General features: G+C 41.0%; 1 protein-coding gene across 1 annotated transcript in view; it reads left to right on the forward strand.

Moving 5' to 3' along the window:
* Positions 1–21,579, forward strand: part of fhip1aa (FHF complex subunit HOOK interacting protein 1Aa) — a 43,333-nt gene that overhangs the window by 12,560 nt on the left and 9,194 nt on the right. The window contains exons 2-7 of the mRNA XM_049571243.1: positions 2,631–2,692; positions 4,953–5,173; positions 14,713–15,393; positions 18,489–18,647; positions 18,757–18,843; positions 20,391–20,558. Coding sequence (XP_049427200.1) covers positions 5,066–5,173; positions 14,713–15,393; positions 18,489–18,647; positions 18,757–18,843; positions 20,391–20,558 — 1,203 coding nt within the window. The 5' untranslated portion in view covers positions 2,631–2,692; positions 4,953–5,065. The remainder of the gene's footprint in view (positions 1–2,630; positions 2,693–4,952; positions 5,174–14,712; positions 15,394–18,488; positions 18,648–18,756; positions 18,844–20,390; positions 20,559–21,579) is intronic.

Genomic DNA, 21,579 nt, shown 5'->3' on the forward strand with positions numbered 1-21,579 from the left:
AAGATATCGTGAAGTAATGGTTTCCTGAGCAGAGAATGAAGTCAAGCCACCTCTGTGTGTGCTGTAATCTGAGCTTCTCTGTGGTCTGTTGTGGTAGCTGTGTCAGCTGCATGTGTATGTTAGTGCATGTGTGTATGCCACTAACTAGCTCATAGCCACAGCTTTGCACTTTGCTCATACTGCAGTTACCGCTACTATCTGGAAAACTGTTGCGATGGAAAAGTAGTGTCTGCCCTCCAGTTCCCCCCCAGTTAACACTGTTAGCTCTGTCAGCATTGTTGCCGTTGTTGAGAACTGTGTCCAGTAGGGCTGGGAATCACCAGAGGATCCCGATATGATATTGTCACAATACTTTAGTCACAATACAATATTATTGCAATTTTACATGTGTTGCAATATGCTGAGTACTGCGATAAAATACATTTTGATATATTGTAATTTATTACCTGTTATTTAACTGTAAATTATGTCAACATCTGATTTATCTAATAAGATAAAGTTTTCAGTCGGTTCATCTCACTTCAGTCTTTTTTTTGCAGCAAAATGTATGTAGTGGACTGAAAAGGCAACTGGGGGCTCTCCGGGCACTCCGGCTTCCTCCCACAGTCCAAAGACATGCAGATTGGGGACTAGGTTAACTGATAACTCTAAATTGTCCATAGGTGTGAATGTGAGCGTGAATGGGTGTTTGTCTCGATAGTCTGGCGACCTGTCCAGGGTGTACCCTGCCTCTCGCCCGATGTCAGCTGGGATAGGCTCCAGCCCCCCCGCGACCCTCAAGAGGATGAAGCGGTTAGAAGATGAATGAATGAATGAAAAGGCAACTGATCATATTATTTGAGTAGGCAACATTAAGTTTAATTCATATTTATAATATTGATCATTTATATAATTAAAAAAGTTCATACTGCATTGTGTGACGATACCATATTGCCACACAAAAAAAATCGCGATACAATGCTCTATCAATTTTTTTCCCCACCTCTACCGTCCAGACACTCTGAATTTCACATTGAGCACCTTTTAAAAAAAACTTTTATGATTATGTTAACACTTTTTTTGTTTTGTTTTGGGTTATTTTTGCAATGCAAGTCTGTAATTTCTTTATCACTAAACAATGTCATGAGTCGCCCCAAGAAAATCTAGAATGAGAGTATTAAAGTCTCTGAGGTGGAAAGCAGAGATACTCAGAGGAAGCTGGTTCAGAATATAATAAATCACAGGCACACTCATCATTTTAATTAACAGACTGTATTTTACCCTTCAACCTAAGTTTAATTTTAGTCCATCTGCCTCAATCAGCTGTCATTTTATTTTATCTTTTTTTCTTGAAGTAATTTTATGAGGATCCCTGACTCCCTGGTGGACAAACTATGTAATAATGACGCTGTTTCTTAAATCTCTCAAACACATTCTTGGCATTTCTTCTTAATTATTGGCCAACATGTACCAATATACCTGCAGTATAATAATATCAGTTGTTTAGTGAAGCCGAGCAGCTAGTTTTTGGTTAAATCAGTTTTATGTGAAAGGGTAAAATGTGTGTTATGTAAAATGTTTACATTTCTTGATATCAGTTTTTCTCTGCTGACATACATGCAGTAGGAGGAGTGATTACACAGGACCATTATGATTCCACTTATAAAGGATGAAAGCCTTAAAAAGCAAAATTAAGTTAACGTTTCCGGCTGTTGCTCAGTTGGTAGAACGGGACAACCTCTAATCACAAGGTTGGTGGTTCAGTCTCTGAGCTCCTCCTGTCCTCATGTCAAAGTGTCCTGAATGAGGCAGTGATCTTAAAATTGCATGTATGTTTGCAAAGAAAAAATAAAGTGAGTCACTTTGACTTGCATTGAAAATAGTGTCCAACTCCATGGGTGGCTTCTGTGCTTTGCTGCTATGGGAAAAAAACTGCATGTGTGATTCCATTGAGAAGCACAGAAAACAAAATGAGTGTTTGATGACTCTTTTTAACAAACTCACCCACACACACATCTCCATCTGTCTCCCTCTCACTCTCACGCGACATCACGCTTTTATGAAAGGTTGCGTGTTTTCCAAGAAACCCACGTTTTTTAGATTTCAGCAGACCAAAACATCAACGGCAGAGAGTTTATACGGTCAGTGTGAGTGCATCACATGACACGATTCCTACAAAGGCTCAGTGAAAGTGCCGCAGAGGGCAGATTGTAATGTTGGAGAGGAGCGGGCCTCTCACAGTTTAGAAGGATGCCAATTACATGACAGCACTAATTGGAGGGGACAATAGTGTTATTCTCCCATGATGGAGGGATCATGAGGATTTGAAATTGTTGTTGGATTCCTACAGAAATATGAAGTGCTGGCTCACAGTTGGTTTATTCTGTGCTTTTTAGGCATGTGAACACTGTAGCTGTCATTTTTCTTGTGCCTCCTCCTTTTCTGTAGACTTTCACAGTGTTTTTCCTTTTTCACTCCCTCCCCCTCCCTCCCTCCTTCCCTGTAACCTCCTCCCTCTCCATCTCCGTCCAAGTGGCGTTCGGAGAAGCTTACTCATGTCCAGTCACTTCCCAACATGCCTGGCCTCTCACACGGACACTCACTTCCTGCTCCTCTTTTGACTTATCGCTCCTTTTTTTGTGTGACAACAGGACAAGAATGAGGTCCTCATCTGCTTAGCGACCCGTCCTTGTTTAAAGATGGTTCAGCGAAGGTAAGAAACACCCCCTCTCACACACACACACTCACAGTCTGACACACTCACCACGCTGCTTTTACATTCCTTCACAAGAATCCACCAAGCCTGCAACTCTCCTCTAACTGAAAACAGATGGTGAAATTTTGACTTGCGTGCCTTGTTATGCCTAAACTCTGTGGTTGGCGGGGATGTTTCTGTGGTACTGGGGCAAAGTGGATTCAAAAGAAGAGGGTGAGCTGTGATTGGTGGAGAGGCACGTTTAGGGGCAGGAGCTGGAGGCTCTAATTTGGTATTATTGCATGCAGCTGGTGCGTGTTTTACAGTTGATCCCCTGTGGTGACAGAGTCCATATGATCCTGTATTGTTTAGTGTGAGTGTTTAACTTCATCCTGATGTTGTGTCAGTGAGTGACAGACAGACTTAAACCATGACATATCCTTTTAGCCACGCTGGCCACATGGGCCAGGGATGTTGGCAGTTGTTTGGTCCACCACTTTGTGCAGAGTTAAATATCTACTGGATGGATTCAAATGAAATTTTGTACAAACATTCAAGGTCTTTGGTGATTTTTTCTCTAGTGCCATTATGAGGTTGACATTTGTGGTTTTTAGTGAAATATCTCAACAACTATTGGCTGGATTGCCATAAAATTTGGTACAAATATCCACATTGCCCGGAGGATGAATCCTAACTCTGGTGTTCCCCCAATTTTTCTTGAACTAGCAGATAAAATGTCTCAATTATTCAGTGAAATATCTCAACATCTACTCAATGGATTGGCACAAGAATGTTGTAAATACATTCATGGTTCCCAGATGATGAATCCAAATAACTTTGGGAATTCAATGAGTTTCCCTTTGGCGCCAATATTCATTAGCGTTGGACAAATCAAAACTTAATTTGCCCAATACTTTGATTTATGTCCTAATATACTGTAGAGTGCAGAAGTCACGTCCCTTCCGGTGAAGCTCATGGGACCTTAGATTGGAAAAAATATGAATGGCAGTGAATGAGGAGAGAAATATTATCTTTTGGTCCCGTTTGAGTTGTGACATGAAATCCAAATATGTCGTTAATGAATTTAAAACTTAAATTTTAAGGTCAAGAAAGTCATACTTTGTGGTAAAACTGTTGAGATATAAGCTTTTCAAAAAACGTAATTAGAAAAACTTCACAGGAGGCGTCGCGTATGTGACATCATAGCTTTCGCTATGTTGTCTTGTCTACATTTAAACTCTCGGTCACATGTCAGGGAAATTAGTCATTAGGAGCATCCTGACTGATAGCAGGGCTGCAGTCGGCTGCAGTCGTGTTAAATGATCTTGGAGAGATTATGTGCGCGATCCTGTAAACATGGCTGTGATTTTTGTATACATATGTCATCATTTCAAACTGTAATGATAGTCATCACGAACATCCACTGTCTGCAGGCAGAGGAAACAAGGCGAGATAAGGCAGATCCTAACATCCTTCCTCCTGAAGCGTGGGCTTGTAAACATCGTACAGTATAGCAGAGAACTGAATTTATCCTTGATGGTTTCTCCTCACATTATCCCGTTTGAAAAAGCAGCACACTCAGAGTTGTCAAAGAAAACTTCTGTCTTGTTTAGCAGAGTCGTCAGTCTTTCCAGTAACGTCCTCGCCAAGAGAAACAACAAAGTAGTTCCTTTCTTGGGGGAAAAGGTTGACATCTTCCAGATTTCCACGGTGCCAATGTGAGTGTTGGAACTGATCCGCAAAGCTGCCCCGGGGCTATTTTCAGCTAAAATAATATCTTGTTTTATACAAACAAGCAATGTGAGCAATGTGGACCTCACTTGCCTAAATAAGTTGTCTTTTCTTCCCCCCCTTAACGCCCCACATTCAGCCAGAGTCGTTCACACCCAGTCGCCGTTCACCTTCTGATGTCGAAAAATGTTTCTGTAATGAGAGTGATGTCAGGGGGCCTGCAGGAATCCACTCCTGGCGTCTGAGGTAGTCCAAAAGCAATTTGACAGCTCAGTCCGAAGTGCATAGTGCGGCAGGCAGCTCTCTGAGCCAAAGTCGAGTGTCTCTTTCTCTCCTCCACTGAGTCATATGACTTTGCCTGTTATTGTTCTCTTTCCTGCATGCCTGTCATAGCTGCTGTCTGGCCATGCAGAGGCAGAGAGGGAGAGAAACCCGCTGCAGTCACCAGTCATATCTGTGCATCTGTGCTGCTACTTTATGAAGCAACTTTCTGTGGCTCTGTATATAATGATGTCTGCCTGTGTTTCTTTTTTGTCTTTGTCCTCAGGGCCTCTGTGATTATGCTTCCTTCTGTGGTTGTGGTTGCTCCCAGTAAGCAGTCAGGAATGTCCTCCTTCTCCTGCCTATGACATGGTTTAACCCACATATGATCCGGTCACCATGATGGCCTCCATGGTTGCCAATGGAAACAGAGACGGGCAGTCTCTGGTCTTGAAAGGGGTGGATCCAGAGACCTGCATGATTGTGTTCAAGAACCACTGGGCTCAGGTAAATGCCAGCACTAAATCAAAAGTCCTGCAGCTCAAAGGAGCAGTCTGACATTTCAGGAAATACACTTTTTCCCTTTTTTGTTGCTGAGAGTTAGGCGAAAAGTTCAGTTCCACTCTGATGGAGTTCACACACCTGCATCAAACCACTCAGCCTCTGACCAAGAAGCACAAGTAATCCCAGTGGTGGAATGCAACTAAGTGCATTTACTCAAGTTCTGTACTTATGTACAATTTTGAAGTTCTTCTACTTGAGTATTTCCATCTTATAGTACTTTATATTTCAACTTCACTACAGCTCAGAAGGAAATACTGAACTTTTTATTTCACCACATTTATTTGACTTTACAAATTCAAATTATTAATACAAAATATAAATCAACTAGTAAATTATGATGTTTTATAATAGATTAAACTACCCAGTGCTATATGAAGTCATTAAAATTAGCTCCGCCTTTACCAGCTGCAACATTAAACTGATCAACACATAAATGCATCACTAATTATAATCCAAGAATATAATATATATTACTCTGAAATATGAAGTTATGCATAATGAATACTTTGGCTACTTTTAGTATAATTTGATGGTCATAATTTGGTACCGTTACTTAATATTACAATCTCAAAGAACTCTGTTTTGGTCTCTTTGGCAGTGCGTATGGCGATAAGCAGTAATTGCAGTTGTGTTTTCAGATGTCACCTCCCAGAGACCATTTAAGTGTCGCCTGTGGATTTGCAAGTTTTCCTGAAGTTTCATCGTCTGTAGTCATCGCTCTTTTCTTTGTTCAGCCATAGCAACCATTTACTCACAACAATAGCAGAGACCAGAAGACGCAGTACACTGCTTCACACAGTGAGTCGAAGAGCAGGGGTCTTTATTTATTACGCACAAAACAAATGCCCGAAAAAGGCGTATGCCACTTCCCATGCAAAAGCTGTGATGTATAGAAACAGACCATGGGAGACACTTTGAGCCATGTTTACAAACCTTTTTAGAGACAGAAAATTGGCGACACAGATAGTGAGGTGGAAGCCTGGTTGTAGAACTTGTCGAATATTGTTTTGGCGCACACCATTCTTGGCTTTTGTCTGTACATACATTTTTAGTATGGATCCTACGTATTGTTTTATAAATGAGACCCCAGATCTATTGCGTCCTTCTGCCTATGCTCTCCAGCAGACCATCCACTGCTGGGTGATAGAAACACGTCACTAAATGTGCGCCGCTTGTGGTTTTTCTCTGCACTGTCACCACAGACACCCAGTTCGTAATACTGTAAAGGCAGTGGCTTTCATCAGTGGGTCGTAGGCTCAATCACCTGGTGGTACCTCATTTGATGATGACTTAACAGACATTTATTTAAATGAACATCTTCAAGATTATTACTTTAAGTAAGATTTTGAATGCAGAACTTTTACTTGTAGCAGAGTATTACTCCTGTGTGGTATTGCTACTTTTACTTAAACGTCTAGTTATTAGGATTTAGTGGTATCTAGTGGTTAGGGTTGTGGCTTGCAACCTACTAAAACTTCTCCCGTGTGCCAAACATGTAGGAGAACATACTTATTCTTTCCATTTCTGCTTATATACCCTCCTAAATCCTACACACTGGACCTTTAAGTAGAAGATGTAGGTACTTCCTCCACCACTGAGTAAGCCCTACAAGCTTATCTGGTGACAAATTTAATAAAAACACAGAGGAATTCAGCTTCATTTAGCTGTGAGCACCACAGAGTGTCACCGCCGGCAAAGGGTCAGACCCCACACTGACAACCACTAATGGAGACATGAAAGCAGCTGACACTTACTTACTAGCACACTTTTCTAACCCCTCAGTGCCTGGCTTGTGTCATTCTGTGTAGCGTTTGTTCATCTCAGTGTGGGAGGAGTAGGTCTCACAGGCTGCCAGGACCCACAGGGGTGAACAGGGACACATGCTGCTGCAGAGAGCCAAAAGTCTAAGACAGCCGGCTTCCCACTGCCAATGTTCCACAGGCCATAACTGCACTGCAGCTCAGTGTTGCTGGGACAGCGCTGGAGTCAGTTTCTAGTCTCAGTGAGAGTAAAGTAGAATGTGTGCAGAGTTTGACACCATACGGCTGTTTTCACATTCATCAGCTGAAGAAGGAATGTTTCTGAATTTAACACGGACACAAGCATGGTTTATGTAATATCACAACTTGTGATGTAGACACAACACTCTCAGAGTGAACTTTTCGGTGAAGTAGGAGACATCATGTGTGCAGTAGCTAAAGTTATACTATGCATGATTTTTCTAAAAAGAAATGTATAGACTCGTACAGCAGTAATCCCTCACAGTCAGCACTTATGACTCACTAGAACTGTGTGGGAGGTATTTATCTGCAGAGACTCTGCCCTCTGTCTGTATTTTCTCTTTTTCTTCTCATCTTTGCAGGCGTGTACCCCCACAGAGCTCAGGTGAGGTCTGGCTTCATAGAAAGGTAGCGGCCAGGTGCCAGACTGTAAGCAACAGGCATCCAAGAGACACAGCACTGAAAAAAATAATAAAATTATATAACAGAGTGAGGCAAAACTCCAAACGAGAGTGAATCTGAGGTTGGCTTTTACTTCAAATTTCGGTGTCAAGCGTGTTTACAAACAGCAACAGACAGTCAAACATATTATACTTTAAACCATTTGAATGAAAATATTTGCATACTCATATATCATGCATTTTCTCATTGAGGGAAAGGAACAGGTGTTATTTGAAGATATTTTTAACACATTTTATTAGCATTTTAGGAGTCTCTCACCCCTTCATCTGAGGCTGAGGAATTATGACAGCAGTGACAATAATAACAACAACACATATCAGGAAATAATAAGAATAATGAGTGAGATACATTTATGTAAAACAGTGGGTAGGAAAAAAAGGGGATAAATACATTTATAACAAAAATAAACAAATAATAATCAATCAATAAATGACAAATAAAATAATATATATAATAATATATAATATATAATAATATAAAAATAAACCAAAATAGAATAAAATATGAAATACATTAAATTTGAATTAAAAAATTAAATAATAATAAAATAAAAACAATAAAATTAACAATAATAAAATATAAATAACAATAATACAAACACTAAAAAAAATAAGAGAGATTTTAAGAGAATTTTTTAACACAGCATTTTAACTCTTTAGTTTAAAAACCACACTGTATCGGACACAAATTTTCATAACAATTTGAGTATGTGTCTGGAGAAGAACTTAAACAGTTCCTTTTGTCATTAGTCATTAATGCAGTTGTATATATATATGTGTATATATTTAACTTAATTCAAATCATTCAAGAGGTTTTTAAGTAATGACATCAAAACCAAAATTACAGTTGTCCCGGTCGCCCCTAACAAACCTTGTGTTTCCAGTGACAGTTACAAAATGGCTCAAATCCTGGACAAATGCAGATGAGAAAGCTGGTATAGATAGAGATGTCATGTCGGTCGTGTGGTACAGGACAAAACAAAGCTAAATGTGAACACACATTCAACAGAGGTGTGTAAGCAGCCTCTATAGAAGTGTTCAATGCGGTGTGTGTGTGTGTGGCAAGGGAGGAGAGAGCCGGTGTGTCTGCACTCGGGACAGGCAGAACTCAACAGATGAAAAAAGATGCCAAAGTCCAGCATAGAGAGGCTGAGTGAATGTGGTCTGGACTCTGCAGAAGAGAGCTGTGTTTTCAGAGACACAGTAGAAGCACAGAATACCTGCAACCACACACACCCAAACATTCAAGTGATCACTGAAGTGTAATTAATTTGATCTCTGTCCTTAAAGGAGCTGTCAAGCCAGCATCCCAGAGATATCTGTCACAGCAGTTGTTTTCTGATGTATATTCTGTGGTTACTTGAGGAGTTATGTGACTTAACTTTATTTAATAGTTAGATACATAAGGCTTGTCATTATTGAACTTGGATACTGTAGTTTGACAAAGCAATTTCTACTAACTAGAGAAGTATGTTCCATTAAGTTTGGCTTAGATTTTTTTGACTGTCTCACCGGATAGGTTTTGTGGAATAGGTGAATTACTCCAGTGACGTGCTTATGTTGGATATATCTGTTAATGCAGTTGGTGAATTCAGACTGATGTAGAAGCACTATGTTGTAAGTGAGCTCACTGTTGTGTATACAAACCTGTTATATGAGGTTGCCAAGTTCAGCAGGCTCGACAGTACAGTCCGGATCAGTGACACACTTGGCATTGAACACAATGTTTTGCCAGTCATGTTTTGTCGTACAGTTTGTAGTTTGTTCTTGACTCATGCTTAAATTCCTGTCTGGTGTCTGTCATATATATATATATATTTCACAGACTGACATATTCCCTCACCAGTCCCAGCCTGACTGTGAACAGAAAAAAAATGAGAACTCCCTGTTCCAGATCAAAGCTTGTTTTGCTGTAGGCAAACTGGCAGCACAATTTCACCCCTGCAGAGTCTTATTTCCATGCTTCGCTAATCTGACGCCTGATAACAGCGCTCTTGACTTTGGTTTCAGTTCGGAAAACCTTGAAATCCGAGTAACATGTTGTAAGTAATATTGGCCTTGTCCCTCTGTAGGAAGCTCTGGCTGCTTCATCGGAAGATTAGGTTTATGTTCATTTGCTGCGTGTTATCTGCCACTCTCCAGGCCTCACAGAGCTCATTGTGTTTGTTGTGACATGCAAAGTGATCGGTCTGTTGCTGTGGCTGCCAGCCAGCGTTAACTATTGACAGTGAAGAGCCATAGTGATGGATAACAAACTGCCCATCCTCCACAGCTACTGACTCAGTCCATTCATGGTTGAAGCCACGTGACCCCCTAATAAATCTGTCAGTGTTATGAATGTGTTTCTGTTTAATGACGTGTACAGTTCATGTGGAAACACTTCCATCCAGTGCACGTTTGAGAGCATATTGAGACTTCAGAGTTACAGTTAAATTAGCTTTATCCCTGCTCCCATCACTCAGGTGAATTTTCTGGCTACAGTACAACATATCCTTTCAGGGCATCTGTCAACAAAAATGAAAAGCACAGATGTTAAAAGTGAAAAAAGTTTGAATTTAATTGTTTTCATCCCAGTTTAATAATCTCCAGAATGATATTTGTGATTCATTTTGCGATATTAATGACACCTTTAAAAATCGGCAATTCACGGCACTGGCTGAATCTGACACTGCATATGTCATCTGGGATTAATAATGCATAAAATATGTGTCACAACACTCATCTAGGCCTGCACTGTATAAACTTAGTGATGTTAAAACTCCAGCAGTTTTAAGAAAAGACACCTGCACCTGCATGAGAACATTTGGTAGTCATCTATGTAAAAGTGAAAAGAGACTTTGAACAGATTGATACTTTATTTGCATTGTTACAACTTCTAAAAGAAATATAACCACCTCTTGCTCTCAAATTATTTGCTCTATGAGTGAAATCTATGTTTATAATTAATACTTTGTGTTTCCTTTTTGTATGCTAAGTTCTGTATAATAGCGTGCTTTAAAGGTATACTATGCAGGAATTGTCTGTAAATACAACAGATTGCCACTGCAGAGCTACACCTGTGTTCAAAGAAGAACTCACATTAAATTAAAAATGGTGGCATTTGCTATCAGTTATATGCCCTCAAAAATGCAAATCCATCTCCATCCTGACTTTCTTTTCTTTACTTTTTTTTGTAAAATAGTCACTAGCAATCTATAACAAAATGATATGCTTATTCTGCATGACCCAGAAAAACCACGAATAAACTATATCTATAAAAAACTATTCATTTAAATGAAGAATGTCTTATATAATTTTTTTATTTTTTTTAAAATTTTATATACTTTATTAATTCAATTTTTTCACTCCGTTGTCATTAACACACAGGTCCGAAATACACACACATGCACAAACAGGACCTATACATGCACAAAGTGGAGAGAGTGACAGGGCTGCCATGGACAGGCACCCCGAGGGGTTGGGAGGTTCAGTGCTTTGCTCAAGGGCACCTCAGCAGCTCAGGAGGTGGACTGGCACCTCTCCAGCCACCAGTCCATGCTCCATATTTGGTCCAGACGGGTTCCCAACCCAAGTCCCCATGGACTGAGCTACTGCCGCCCCATATTTATATTTGGCTCTTGTATAAAAAGTTGCCAGTGATGTGTGTGGGCGCCTTGTAACTAGTAACTAGTGTGCGCTGGGGCCTGTGGTAGCTACTTTACGCCACTGGTTCACTGCCAGCTGCTGTTATAGGCACATCACATTACATTTGTTGTAATGAAAACGCCAATACTTTAGCAAGCTAACTGAGCTAATGCAGGCACCTACCTGTCCAACAGAAATCAGGCCTGCGCCATGTCACTCTTCATCCCCATCCTCTCCTTCAGAGCTCACCACCAAAAGTGAGAGTGAAACCCAAATTCAGATTCACACACGTTGTGGAATGAGGTTTTTATAGCTCCCTCTTGGATGCCTGCGGCTTACAGTGTGGCACCTGGGGGCAGCCATTTTATAAAGTCCCGACCTCACCTGCATGCTGTGCCCAGGAATGTCCTGAACACAGCAAAATAAGAGTAAGAAAATACAGGTAGAGGGCACAGTCTCTGCGGATAAATACACCGCCACACACTTCTAGAAGGTCATGGGTGATGATGGAGAGGGATTACTTATTTATGAGGTTATAGGCTGCATTGTCTTTTCGAAAAATCTTGCATACCTTTAAAGTACAGGTGTGGGCTGAACACATGACACCGATGGTATTTTAATATTTATTCAGGCACAGATTAAATCTGAACTTTTACTGGGTGTGTTTTTTAACCTTTTTTTATTCAGGGACAGTTCACTGAGAGCACATACTCTTAAGACTTTCACAGATTTAAACACACCTGGAAACTCCCCAGGGCCTTGCTAAAGGGCACCACACTGGTGGAAATGAGGAGGCAGGAAATGCTGCACTTTGACTTTGGTCACTTGGATTTATTCTGCCAGTCTTGGCCTGTGATGATTAAATATGAAACAAATAGTTCAATTCTAACACTTTTTAAAAGCAGCTTTTATTTTGAAGGTCAGATCCGTGAACCAGAAATATTATTCTAACCCATGGATCAAAAATTCACACTTATCAGCAGCTGCTTTGCAAATGATACACAAACTCCAGGCGTCACAGTTTAACAAACCTTAGCTTTGTCGCTGACCTTGATAGTGTCATTATTATGCCAGCAGGAATCTCACAACTACAATCTGTTAGCCATGTGCCCAGAAAGTAAAATCTTTCAATCTCAAACCTGACCCCTTCCTGTCACTGCAGTACTGGCCGGAGTGTCTGAAGTGGGCTGAGCCCTGAGCCCACTGGGCCAGGCCCCATCGGGCTCAGACAGGGATTACACACTCTGTTTTCTGGTTTCCATCGGCCATGCCCAGTCCTCTTGTGCACAGTCAGTTATTGTCATGGCAGCAGTGGCAGGCTGGGGACACTGGCTCCATTATTGTGACTCTGGTTTCTACGCAGCCGACACACAAGGGAGGGATTGGATACACAAAGGGCTGTTTCACCCTGTGCTACCAAACTGAGTCTATCTGCGCTGCGCTGCTGGTTTATTTACACCCGGTTATTGTTGATTATTAACCTGTCAGCAAGAAGGGAATGAGTTTACCTGCGACATACCAGTTTTATTGAACATGGGGTACAAGCACCATCTGTACAAATAAGATTAAAACTGCTATAAGAGGAAACACTGACCTTTAACTTAGGTCAAGTGTCCATAGTGTGCAGCACATGTACTTTATATTACGCGAGTGGTAATGCTGAGATCTTCTTTGTCAGCCAAAATGCAAACTGACTCTGTGCTTTTTGCACTTTTTAAATCCCAGTGATCAATTTCCATCTTCCTAGCTTTTCGTTAATTGAGTTTCTGTCGACCCTTTTCAAACAGAACTTTGTAATATAATTTTGTCATTTCTTCTTTTCAAAAGCAAATACAGTTGAATATTCAGGCTGATCAGATAGTACATTCATATGCAGTCATATATACTGTAAAAATGACTCGTTTGATATGTTCAAGTGTCGCTTAAACACACTTCTCCAATCCAAGAGGAGAAATTTTTCATTCTTTCATTCATTCATTTTCCGTAATTGCTTATTCTGTTCGGGCTCGCAGGGGAGCTGGAACCTATCTCAGCTACACCCTGGACAGGTTGCCAGACTATCACAGGGCTGACACATAGAGACAGACAACCATTCACACATACGTTTACACCTACGGACAATTTAGAGTCACCAATTAACACGCATGTCTTTGGACTGTGGGAGGAAGCTGGAGTACCCAGAGAAAACCCACACTGACATGGGGAGAACATGCAAACTCCGCACAGAGGGGCTCCCCAGGGTGGGGTGGTTTGTAACCCGGGATGGGGGAGCCCTTGGATTTGAACCAGGAACCCTCTTGCTGTGAGGCAACAGTGCTAACCACTGTATTACCGTGCCACCCAATCCAAAGGTCGACGACCACAAAAAATGTATCAACCCATGTAAACCTGGTGAATGTGTCTTAACCAACGGCCTCATTATTGAGTGTACTTGTTGATTTGTACATCTTTACGCAAGGGAAGTGTTTCATTAGAATATTAAGCCTTTATACTTTTCACACAAAGGATACAAGTGACAACAGCTTTATTAGATGATTTGTTCAAATATTTCAAACCTTCCACCAAACTCATCCTCATGTCTTTATTTATCATCTCACACTTTACTTTTGAGGTCTACTTTCTGTTTGGATGTAGTTATGATAGCCAAAGCATAGTGACTTATTAGTTTGCAGCTGCTCTTGTAATAAAATCCAGTCAGAATAAGGTTTATTTACCAAGTAGGTTTTCACTTACAGGGAATTTGCCTTGGTGTTTGGTGCTTGCAGTAAACATATTAAGATGCAATAAGAATAAAGGTGAAGTACTGCAAAAGTTAAGAACGTAATTATAGATTAGAGAAATTCCAATAAAATATGAAGAAGACACTTTAAAGATACTGTAACAAATACATTCCACAAAAAAATGAAAAATACTGTAAAAACATGGGAATCTTATTTGACTTTGAAGCGATCTTTTATTTATATGTTTACTTTGTTCCATGAATTTTGTTTTATCCCCCTCGGCATTGAGACACACAGAATGGACTGTGGCTCATGAATGAGTGGAGGATTTCTCCCTCATTAGAGATACCCTGGACTTCCAGGAATCAAGGTCAAGGATCATAAGGACCTTTGTGATCTTGAAGGACGATCATGGACATAGGGGACCAATTATCTGTGATGCTGCAATGTGGCCTTGCTTCTTTTCATTTTCTGTTTTGCAAGATGTCAAGCATTTCACCTTTACGGATGAGGTCCCTGCCTGTTCGGGATGTTCTTTTCGCAAATTATGATGAAAATAAAGTATAAAAAACAAAAATATGATAACAAATAAGTACAAAATAACTCTTTCTGAATGAGATAGTTTTGTGCAGGATGTGCTGAAATGATATATGGTTTTCTTCTGTCTCTTATTGCAGGTGGTGAAGATCTTAGAAAAGCATGACCCCCTTCGCAGCAGCTCCACCCTGCCCTCCCTGGGTGTCATCAACCTCAGCGCCAGCTCTGGCAGCAGCCCTCGTTTCGGCCCCATCCCCGGAGACGAGGCGAGCGCAGTGCAGAACTATGTTGAGCACATGCTGTTCCTGCTGATGGAGGAGGAGAGCGGTCAGGCCGGTGCCATGGGCCCCATCCTGGAGTTTGTCGTGATGGAGAACGTGATGGAGCGTCTCTTTGTGTGGAGCCTCCGCAGGGAGTTCACAGACGACATGAAGCTGGAGCAGCTAAAAATGTACGAGATGCTGGTGGGCCAGGCGCACCAGCCCCTGCTGCACCACAAGCCCATCCTGCGGCCGCTCATGATGCTGCTGTCGTCCTGCTCGGGCACCACTACGCCACGGGTCGAAGCTGAGCTGGTGCTGCTGCTCAACCAGCTGTGCTGCGTACTGGCAAAGGACCCTTCGATTCTGGAGTTGTTTTTCCACACTAGCGAGGATCAGGGAGCCACCAACTTCCTCATCTTCTCCCTGCTCATCCCCTACATCCACAGGGAGGGCACAGTGGGTCAGCAGGCCAGGGACGCACTGCTGCTCATTATGTCGCTGTCAGCTGAGAATGAGCGAGTGGCCAAACACATTGCAGAGAATACCTACTTCTGCCCGGTCAGTCCCAAGTGATCAATTACCTCTTCTCTTACTCTCATTCACTTTTTAGTACCTGTGTGAATCTCCCCTGACTCCCTCCTTCTGTTTTTAATTTTCCTTACTAATCAACCTTTCTGTATGAGGAATTGTTCTTATTATTTTCTGACAGCCACTCTAAAATCCCAGACTTTTTTGTGTGACCCTGGGCATCATAATCAGGCACAAAATATGCAGATGAATTCACAAAGCCACTTGAAGAAAGGTTAAACCATCTCATTGAATGGTACAAATGTCTGGCATTCATAAGCTTATGGCACGGTTGCAAGCTAATCCCATGTAAATAATGCCTTTTACCCGCAGCTGCAGACATGGCATGAGAAACAGCTTTTGATGCGATGCCAGTTCAACAACTGGAGTCTGAATTTAATTGGTTCCACTGGCAGGCTACAGGGATAATCCTATAGAGGATGTATACATCAGTGCAACACTAATGATGCACTCATCTCACTGTTAGAGTGCAGTGATATAGACTCCGTTGTTGTTTGAAATCCCACCCTGTAAATACTTAAGATTACATCTCTAAGAGGAGACAGAAATCATATTCATACTGACCGTTTGTTATGTGGAAAGCCTGCTGACATTTATGCATTAATTAGGAACCTAATTACCATATCGTGACGACTATGAAAGGAAAGGTAAAGGCAATAAAACTCTTTGCTGCTCAAATATTTATAGAGCTGACCTGTAGGAGGTAAGAATCCATATGTGCGCTGTCGTGCTGTGCGAGGAGGAGGCTGATATGTAGGCTGCTGCAGCGCTCTGCTTACATCTGTATTACATTATCAAATTGGAGAAGAAGAAATGATTTACAAAAGTATTTTGGATTGTAGCGAGCAGTAAAACACCGTTATAAATCTGTTGTGTGAAGGCGAAAGTAAAACTGACGGCCAGAGATTTATCATTTGTGCCACACGCTGCCTCATTAATGTTTAATGAAGCCCATAATATTCTCTCTGCAATCACTTTATGTCAGATTATTTTTCATTAGACTGTATATATCACAGAACGCCAGGTTTGCAGCGCAGTGTGTTTGTGCTACAGTGCAGGTAAGACATTTCACAGGCCTAGTGTTTTGCCCGGGGTAGTTCTGCTGTGGAGGCTGACAGGTGAGTAGGGTTATAGAGGAATTAAAGTGGTGATTGTGCTGTAGTTCAGCATCATAAAGCATTTTCTTAAACGCTCTAAAAAACGCCTTTATGACACTCTGAACATCCATCTGCTTGGATAGACAGAAGCATTTATTCTTTTATTCTTAGTACTGTGAATCTAAAACAGGGGTACTCCACTTACTTTGTCAGGGGGTCACTTCTGCAAAATGACAGGAGGCCAGGGACTAGTTCATAAACAATGATAATATTTATCGGAAAAAATGAACTCACTGATTTTTGCAAAGAATAGCAGCAGCCCTGCACAGGTCAGATTGGATTTAAGGACATTTTGGGCTTAGCCTACACCTCTGTCAGGGGTCCAGGGGATCCTACCATGGCATTTAATTTTGTAAAACAAGCTCTTTTTTGATGCTTTTTGTCTTTATCTTTTTATTAGGGTTTGATGGATAACAACAGTAGATAATTACAAGTTTCATTCCTTTCATTATGTGTGTGAACAGAACAGGAACAATTAAAAATGTCTCTGCATTGAAAAAAAAGCCATAAATTATGTAAATATTATTAAGTATTTTTTCCAAATAAGACAGTACAATGAAATGTGTATATAGTCCTGTTGTAAGTAAACCCCAAAGTGAGCTTGTTTAAAGAGAAAGAAGGAAAGGTAGACAGGGGGGTTAGTCCAAGGACAGGGTTGTTAAGGAATTAAAGTAGTTTATAAAATAATTCCATGTCCGAGTAAACTTATCCGAGGAGCCTTTCACTGTTCAAACTTATTTTCCCAAATTTAATACAGGACATAACATCCTTAAGCTGCAGTGATATAGATGGGGGTTTAGCAGATTTTCACAGGGGTAAAATGTGACGTCTCACCAAAAGGGAAGTACAGGCCAGTACTTCTGACTATGAGGAGTTAATTTATAGTTGTTCAGATGACACCCCAAATATAGAAATAAAAGGATTCATTTTTAACTAGACTCCTAAAACCTTTGTTAAAACCATAAAACAGTCAGTCCAGAGGATCACATGACTCAAATTACAAGCAGAGGCATGGCAGCTGTCACATTGGTCGGCAATATTCGGATATGTTTCAGATAGTCAAGATTTGCTGAAATGGACTCGCACAAGGAGTAGTTGAGCCTGTATTATGCACAGCTTTGTTCCACGGTTGATCCGTCAAATTTGCCCCAAACTCATGCTCCCAGCATTTTTGGTTCTGACAACTGAGTGATTATCAAGAGCCAAGAGTTTGTCATAAATCTTGGATGCTTACTGTAATGTTCTTTAATGCACTCTGACACCTTATTTCAAAGTACAAATAAATTCACAATACACAATTTACTGTCATTGTGAAATAGAAATTTGTTGGTGGGCCTCCTGGGACCCAGTCTTATGGGCCGTAACCTGAGTATTACTGGCTTAGAATATGTTTTGCACATTCCTGCCTAGCTCTTTCATTTTAAACACTTAAACTGTACATATTCTTCAATATTATTTTCTCATATCTTTATTGCATTTTTCACTCTTCTGCATTTGTGTTTCTTGTCTATGCACCAAGGCAAATTCCTCGCATGTGAAAACCTACTTACCTACAATAAAGCAGGTTCTGATAAACACAAAGTACAGCTGAGGCTGTATGTCATTAGTACAGAGGTAGTCGTAAGCCAGAGTAGACATTCTGACTTGATGACGATGATATTAGAAAAGTCATAAGTCATTCTGTGGAGATCAGATGTCCAGATGTTTCACTCTAGAAGAAAAGTTTAAATGATCACTAAAGTAATTTGAGTAAATCATCAGGAAACCATAAATGTGTACGAAATTTTGTGGCAACATTTCAAAGGATTTGTGAAAACTCTGACCTGTGGTTAATCCCAAATCAGCTCTCAACATTATCTGTATTACTGTAAGATCTTATTTGACGTTGGCGCCTCTCTGTCTCCTCAGGTTCTGGCCACAGGGCTGAGCGGCCTGTACTCATCTCTGCCCACCAAGCTGGAGGTTCCCAATGAGGAGTGGCACTGCCTGCACAAAGAGGACTGGCTCCAGATGCCGCCCCTTGTCCAGTTTCTCAACTCGCTGGAGTTCTGCAACGCTGTTATTCAGGTGAGAACATGTGATGAGGCTCTGCCGCATGAAAAATGTATACACACGTGGTATATGGCTACAGCCCTCTGCTTGACTGCAGTCTTAACTAACATGTGACTGTTCCCAGGTGGCCCACCCTGACATCAGAGACCAGCTAGTTAGCTACATCTACAACGGATTCCTCGTGCCTGTCCTAGCACCAGCTCTACACAAGGTCGGGACTCTTTTACCTTGTCCTCTTCACCTCCATGTTAAGCCTTGTTTGGACAGGTGTACAGTCATACTCCTCAGTAACTTAACTTATTGTTGTGGATGGTATTTTACTGATCAGCAAACTACGGAAGGTGGATACACTTCAGATTACAATGTGTGTGTGTGGATGAGGCATAAATAGAAGGAAGACCAATGTATTTAGGAAATTTGAAGATTTGTGATTAAATCTGTGGTAGAGGGTTATACATGTCAAATTAAAGAAAGAGTTAGATGAGAAAATGGGATACCACTCTCATATCTGTCCATCTAATATGAAGCTGCAGCCTGCAGCCTTGAGCCAACTGTCTCCAGGCTGCAGCTTCTAATATGAAGCTGCAGCCTGGAGACAGTTGGCTCAGGCTGGCATAAATACTAGAAACAGGAGTAAAAGGCTAGCCAACTTCTGTCCAAAAGTAATCTTGGAACCCATCAGCTGTCAATCAGCTGTCAAACAGCTGTTTAGCATCATCTGCTTGCGGCTCAGATTATGTCACGTATGGTCCACTGCGCAGAGCATTGTAGGTCAGAATAACCAGAAAAGCATGCTGACTTGCATACCGCAAAATTAAACCAGATATAGTAGAACATTCTGGTATTTCTGGCATACTGCATTTGACATGCTGTGTATTTGGTACATACTAAATCTTTTTCTGGCATGCTATATAGTATGGTAGTATGGGTACTGGAATGCACAGATTGTCTTCAAAGTCTGGCGTACTTCCTGGGAGCCTGGTCATAAGACGGTAGGCGTTTGGGGGCAACGGCCAGTATTTCAGGAGATCTGGTGTGGCCAGCGGATATCCAGGCCAAGATTTTCTCTTATGTGCGCCTGTGATTTTGGTTCATCTCTATAGACAGATATCTACTTTTGAATGCAGATAAATAAATAAATTTAAAAAATGAATGCTAGATGATCAGCAGACTATAGCTGATGGGTTCCAAGATTGCATTTCAGCCAGTGCTTTCCGTCTGTCCACACAGACCGTTCGCCTGCTGCTCACTGTCATCGGTCAGTACTTCTTGGACTACAAGTGGAAACAAGAGCGCTCTTCTCTACATGTTCTAAATTCATAGAGATTAGTCCACAGTAGCTGTTTCCAGTCTTTATGCTAAGCTAAGCTAAGCTAAGCTAACTGGCTCCTGGCTGTAGCCTTATCTTTTACCATACAGATAAGAGGAGTGTTGAGCTTCTCATCTAACTCTAGGGTAAGACAGCCTATAAAAAGGCCTAAAACATATCACATATCACATAAATTCCCTCCCCTGAACAAAATAAATCCTGTCCAAATGGAGCTTTACTTAATATAAAAAATGTTGTGTTTGCATTATCTGTGCAGAGCTGAAGAATTCGACTATATGTTAACATGGTAATAAATGAAGCAGTATACTCTATACTTAAATTTGTAGGAGAATATCCTTTTTACGTACCAACTTTTTTTCCTTTGCTCTACAAGTTTCTCTCAAACAAACACTCCAACTTACTGAGTATTGATTTCTGTCTCTGTGAAGCTGACCCTAGAAGAGGTGATGACCACCACAGCATACCTTGACCTCTTCCTGAGGACTGCGTCTGAGCCGGCCCTGCTGCAGACCTTCCTCTCCTTCATCCTCCTCCACCGACACGAGAGCGTCCACATCTTAGATACTCTTGTCAGCCGCATCAATACCCCCTTCCAGGTACAGGACGAACCCAGCAAACTGCCAACAACACTGATGTGCATGTTTTGAAACATTCTCTCACACACACACACACACACACACACACACACACACACACACACTCTCGCACATACGCACGCACATTCCGATCAAGCACAGCATGACTCATGTTTAATAACTCAAAAAACTACCTCAGAGGCACTATGGACCCACGGTGAAACTTTAAAATGTCAGCACCAAAGCTAGCAGTTGCCATGGTGACGCTCGGTTGCAGTGACATTATCCTGTTAGCAAAGCATTTTTAAACACTCCTGTATGTTGGAACATCTTTAACATGAATAAGTGATGTGTTCTTTACATTGCTGTTTGACTGTGTAAATGGCTCAGAGGAGTTCCCTCCAGTGTTTGCTAACAGTTAGCTTTGGCACACCTGCGACTCAGTGAAGAAAAAGAAACATGTTTGCTTTTCAAATGTTTGACCTTTAACCAAATTAAACATTGAATAACATGCAAATATTTCACTGCTATTTTTTGTTTGCTTTTACCTTTGATACCCAGTAACTTGGCACTTCTCCAGTCACATCATGTAGGGGTAAAAATATAATTAAAAATATAATTTGAATTTTACATTTTACCAAGAAACCCTTCAACCCTCAATCTTCTCTAGGCTAATCAAAGCAAAAGTGAGTTTAACTAGGGATAAAACCTACTGATTTCTATTTTACACTCATGCTAGTGGCATACTTTGCAAGTAAATCAATTAATTGTTTAATTTCTAAAATGTCTTGTGGTGAAAAGTATGTTTATCACCATTTATCTGAGCCCAAGGTGACATCTTCAAATGCCTTATTTTGTCTGACCAACAGTTCCAAAACCCAAATATATACAATGTACAAATACCACTGCAGTGCCGTTAAAAACAAGCCTGCTCAGAAATAGTTCGATTGCTCTGCTTGCAGGTTTCTGGAGAACTGCTTTTATAAACAATTTCACACTCTACACTGTGCCTCCTCTGGTCCTGAGCAATATACAGGCCCCA

Source organism: Epinephelus fuscoguttatus, linkage group LG3 (genome assembly GCF_011397635.1).
Source record: "Epinephelus fuscoguttatus linkage group LG3, E.fuscoguttatus.final_Chr_v1".
Classification (NCBI taxonomy): Eukaryota; Metazoa; Chordata; class Actinopteri; order Perciformes; family Serranidae; genus Epinephelus; species Epinephelus fuscoguttatus.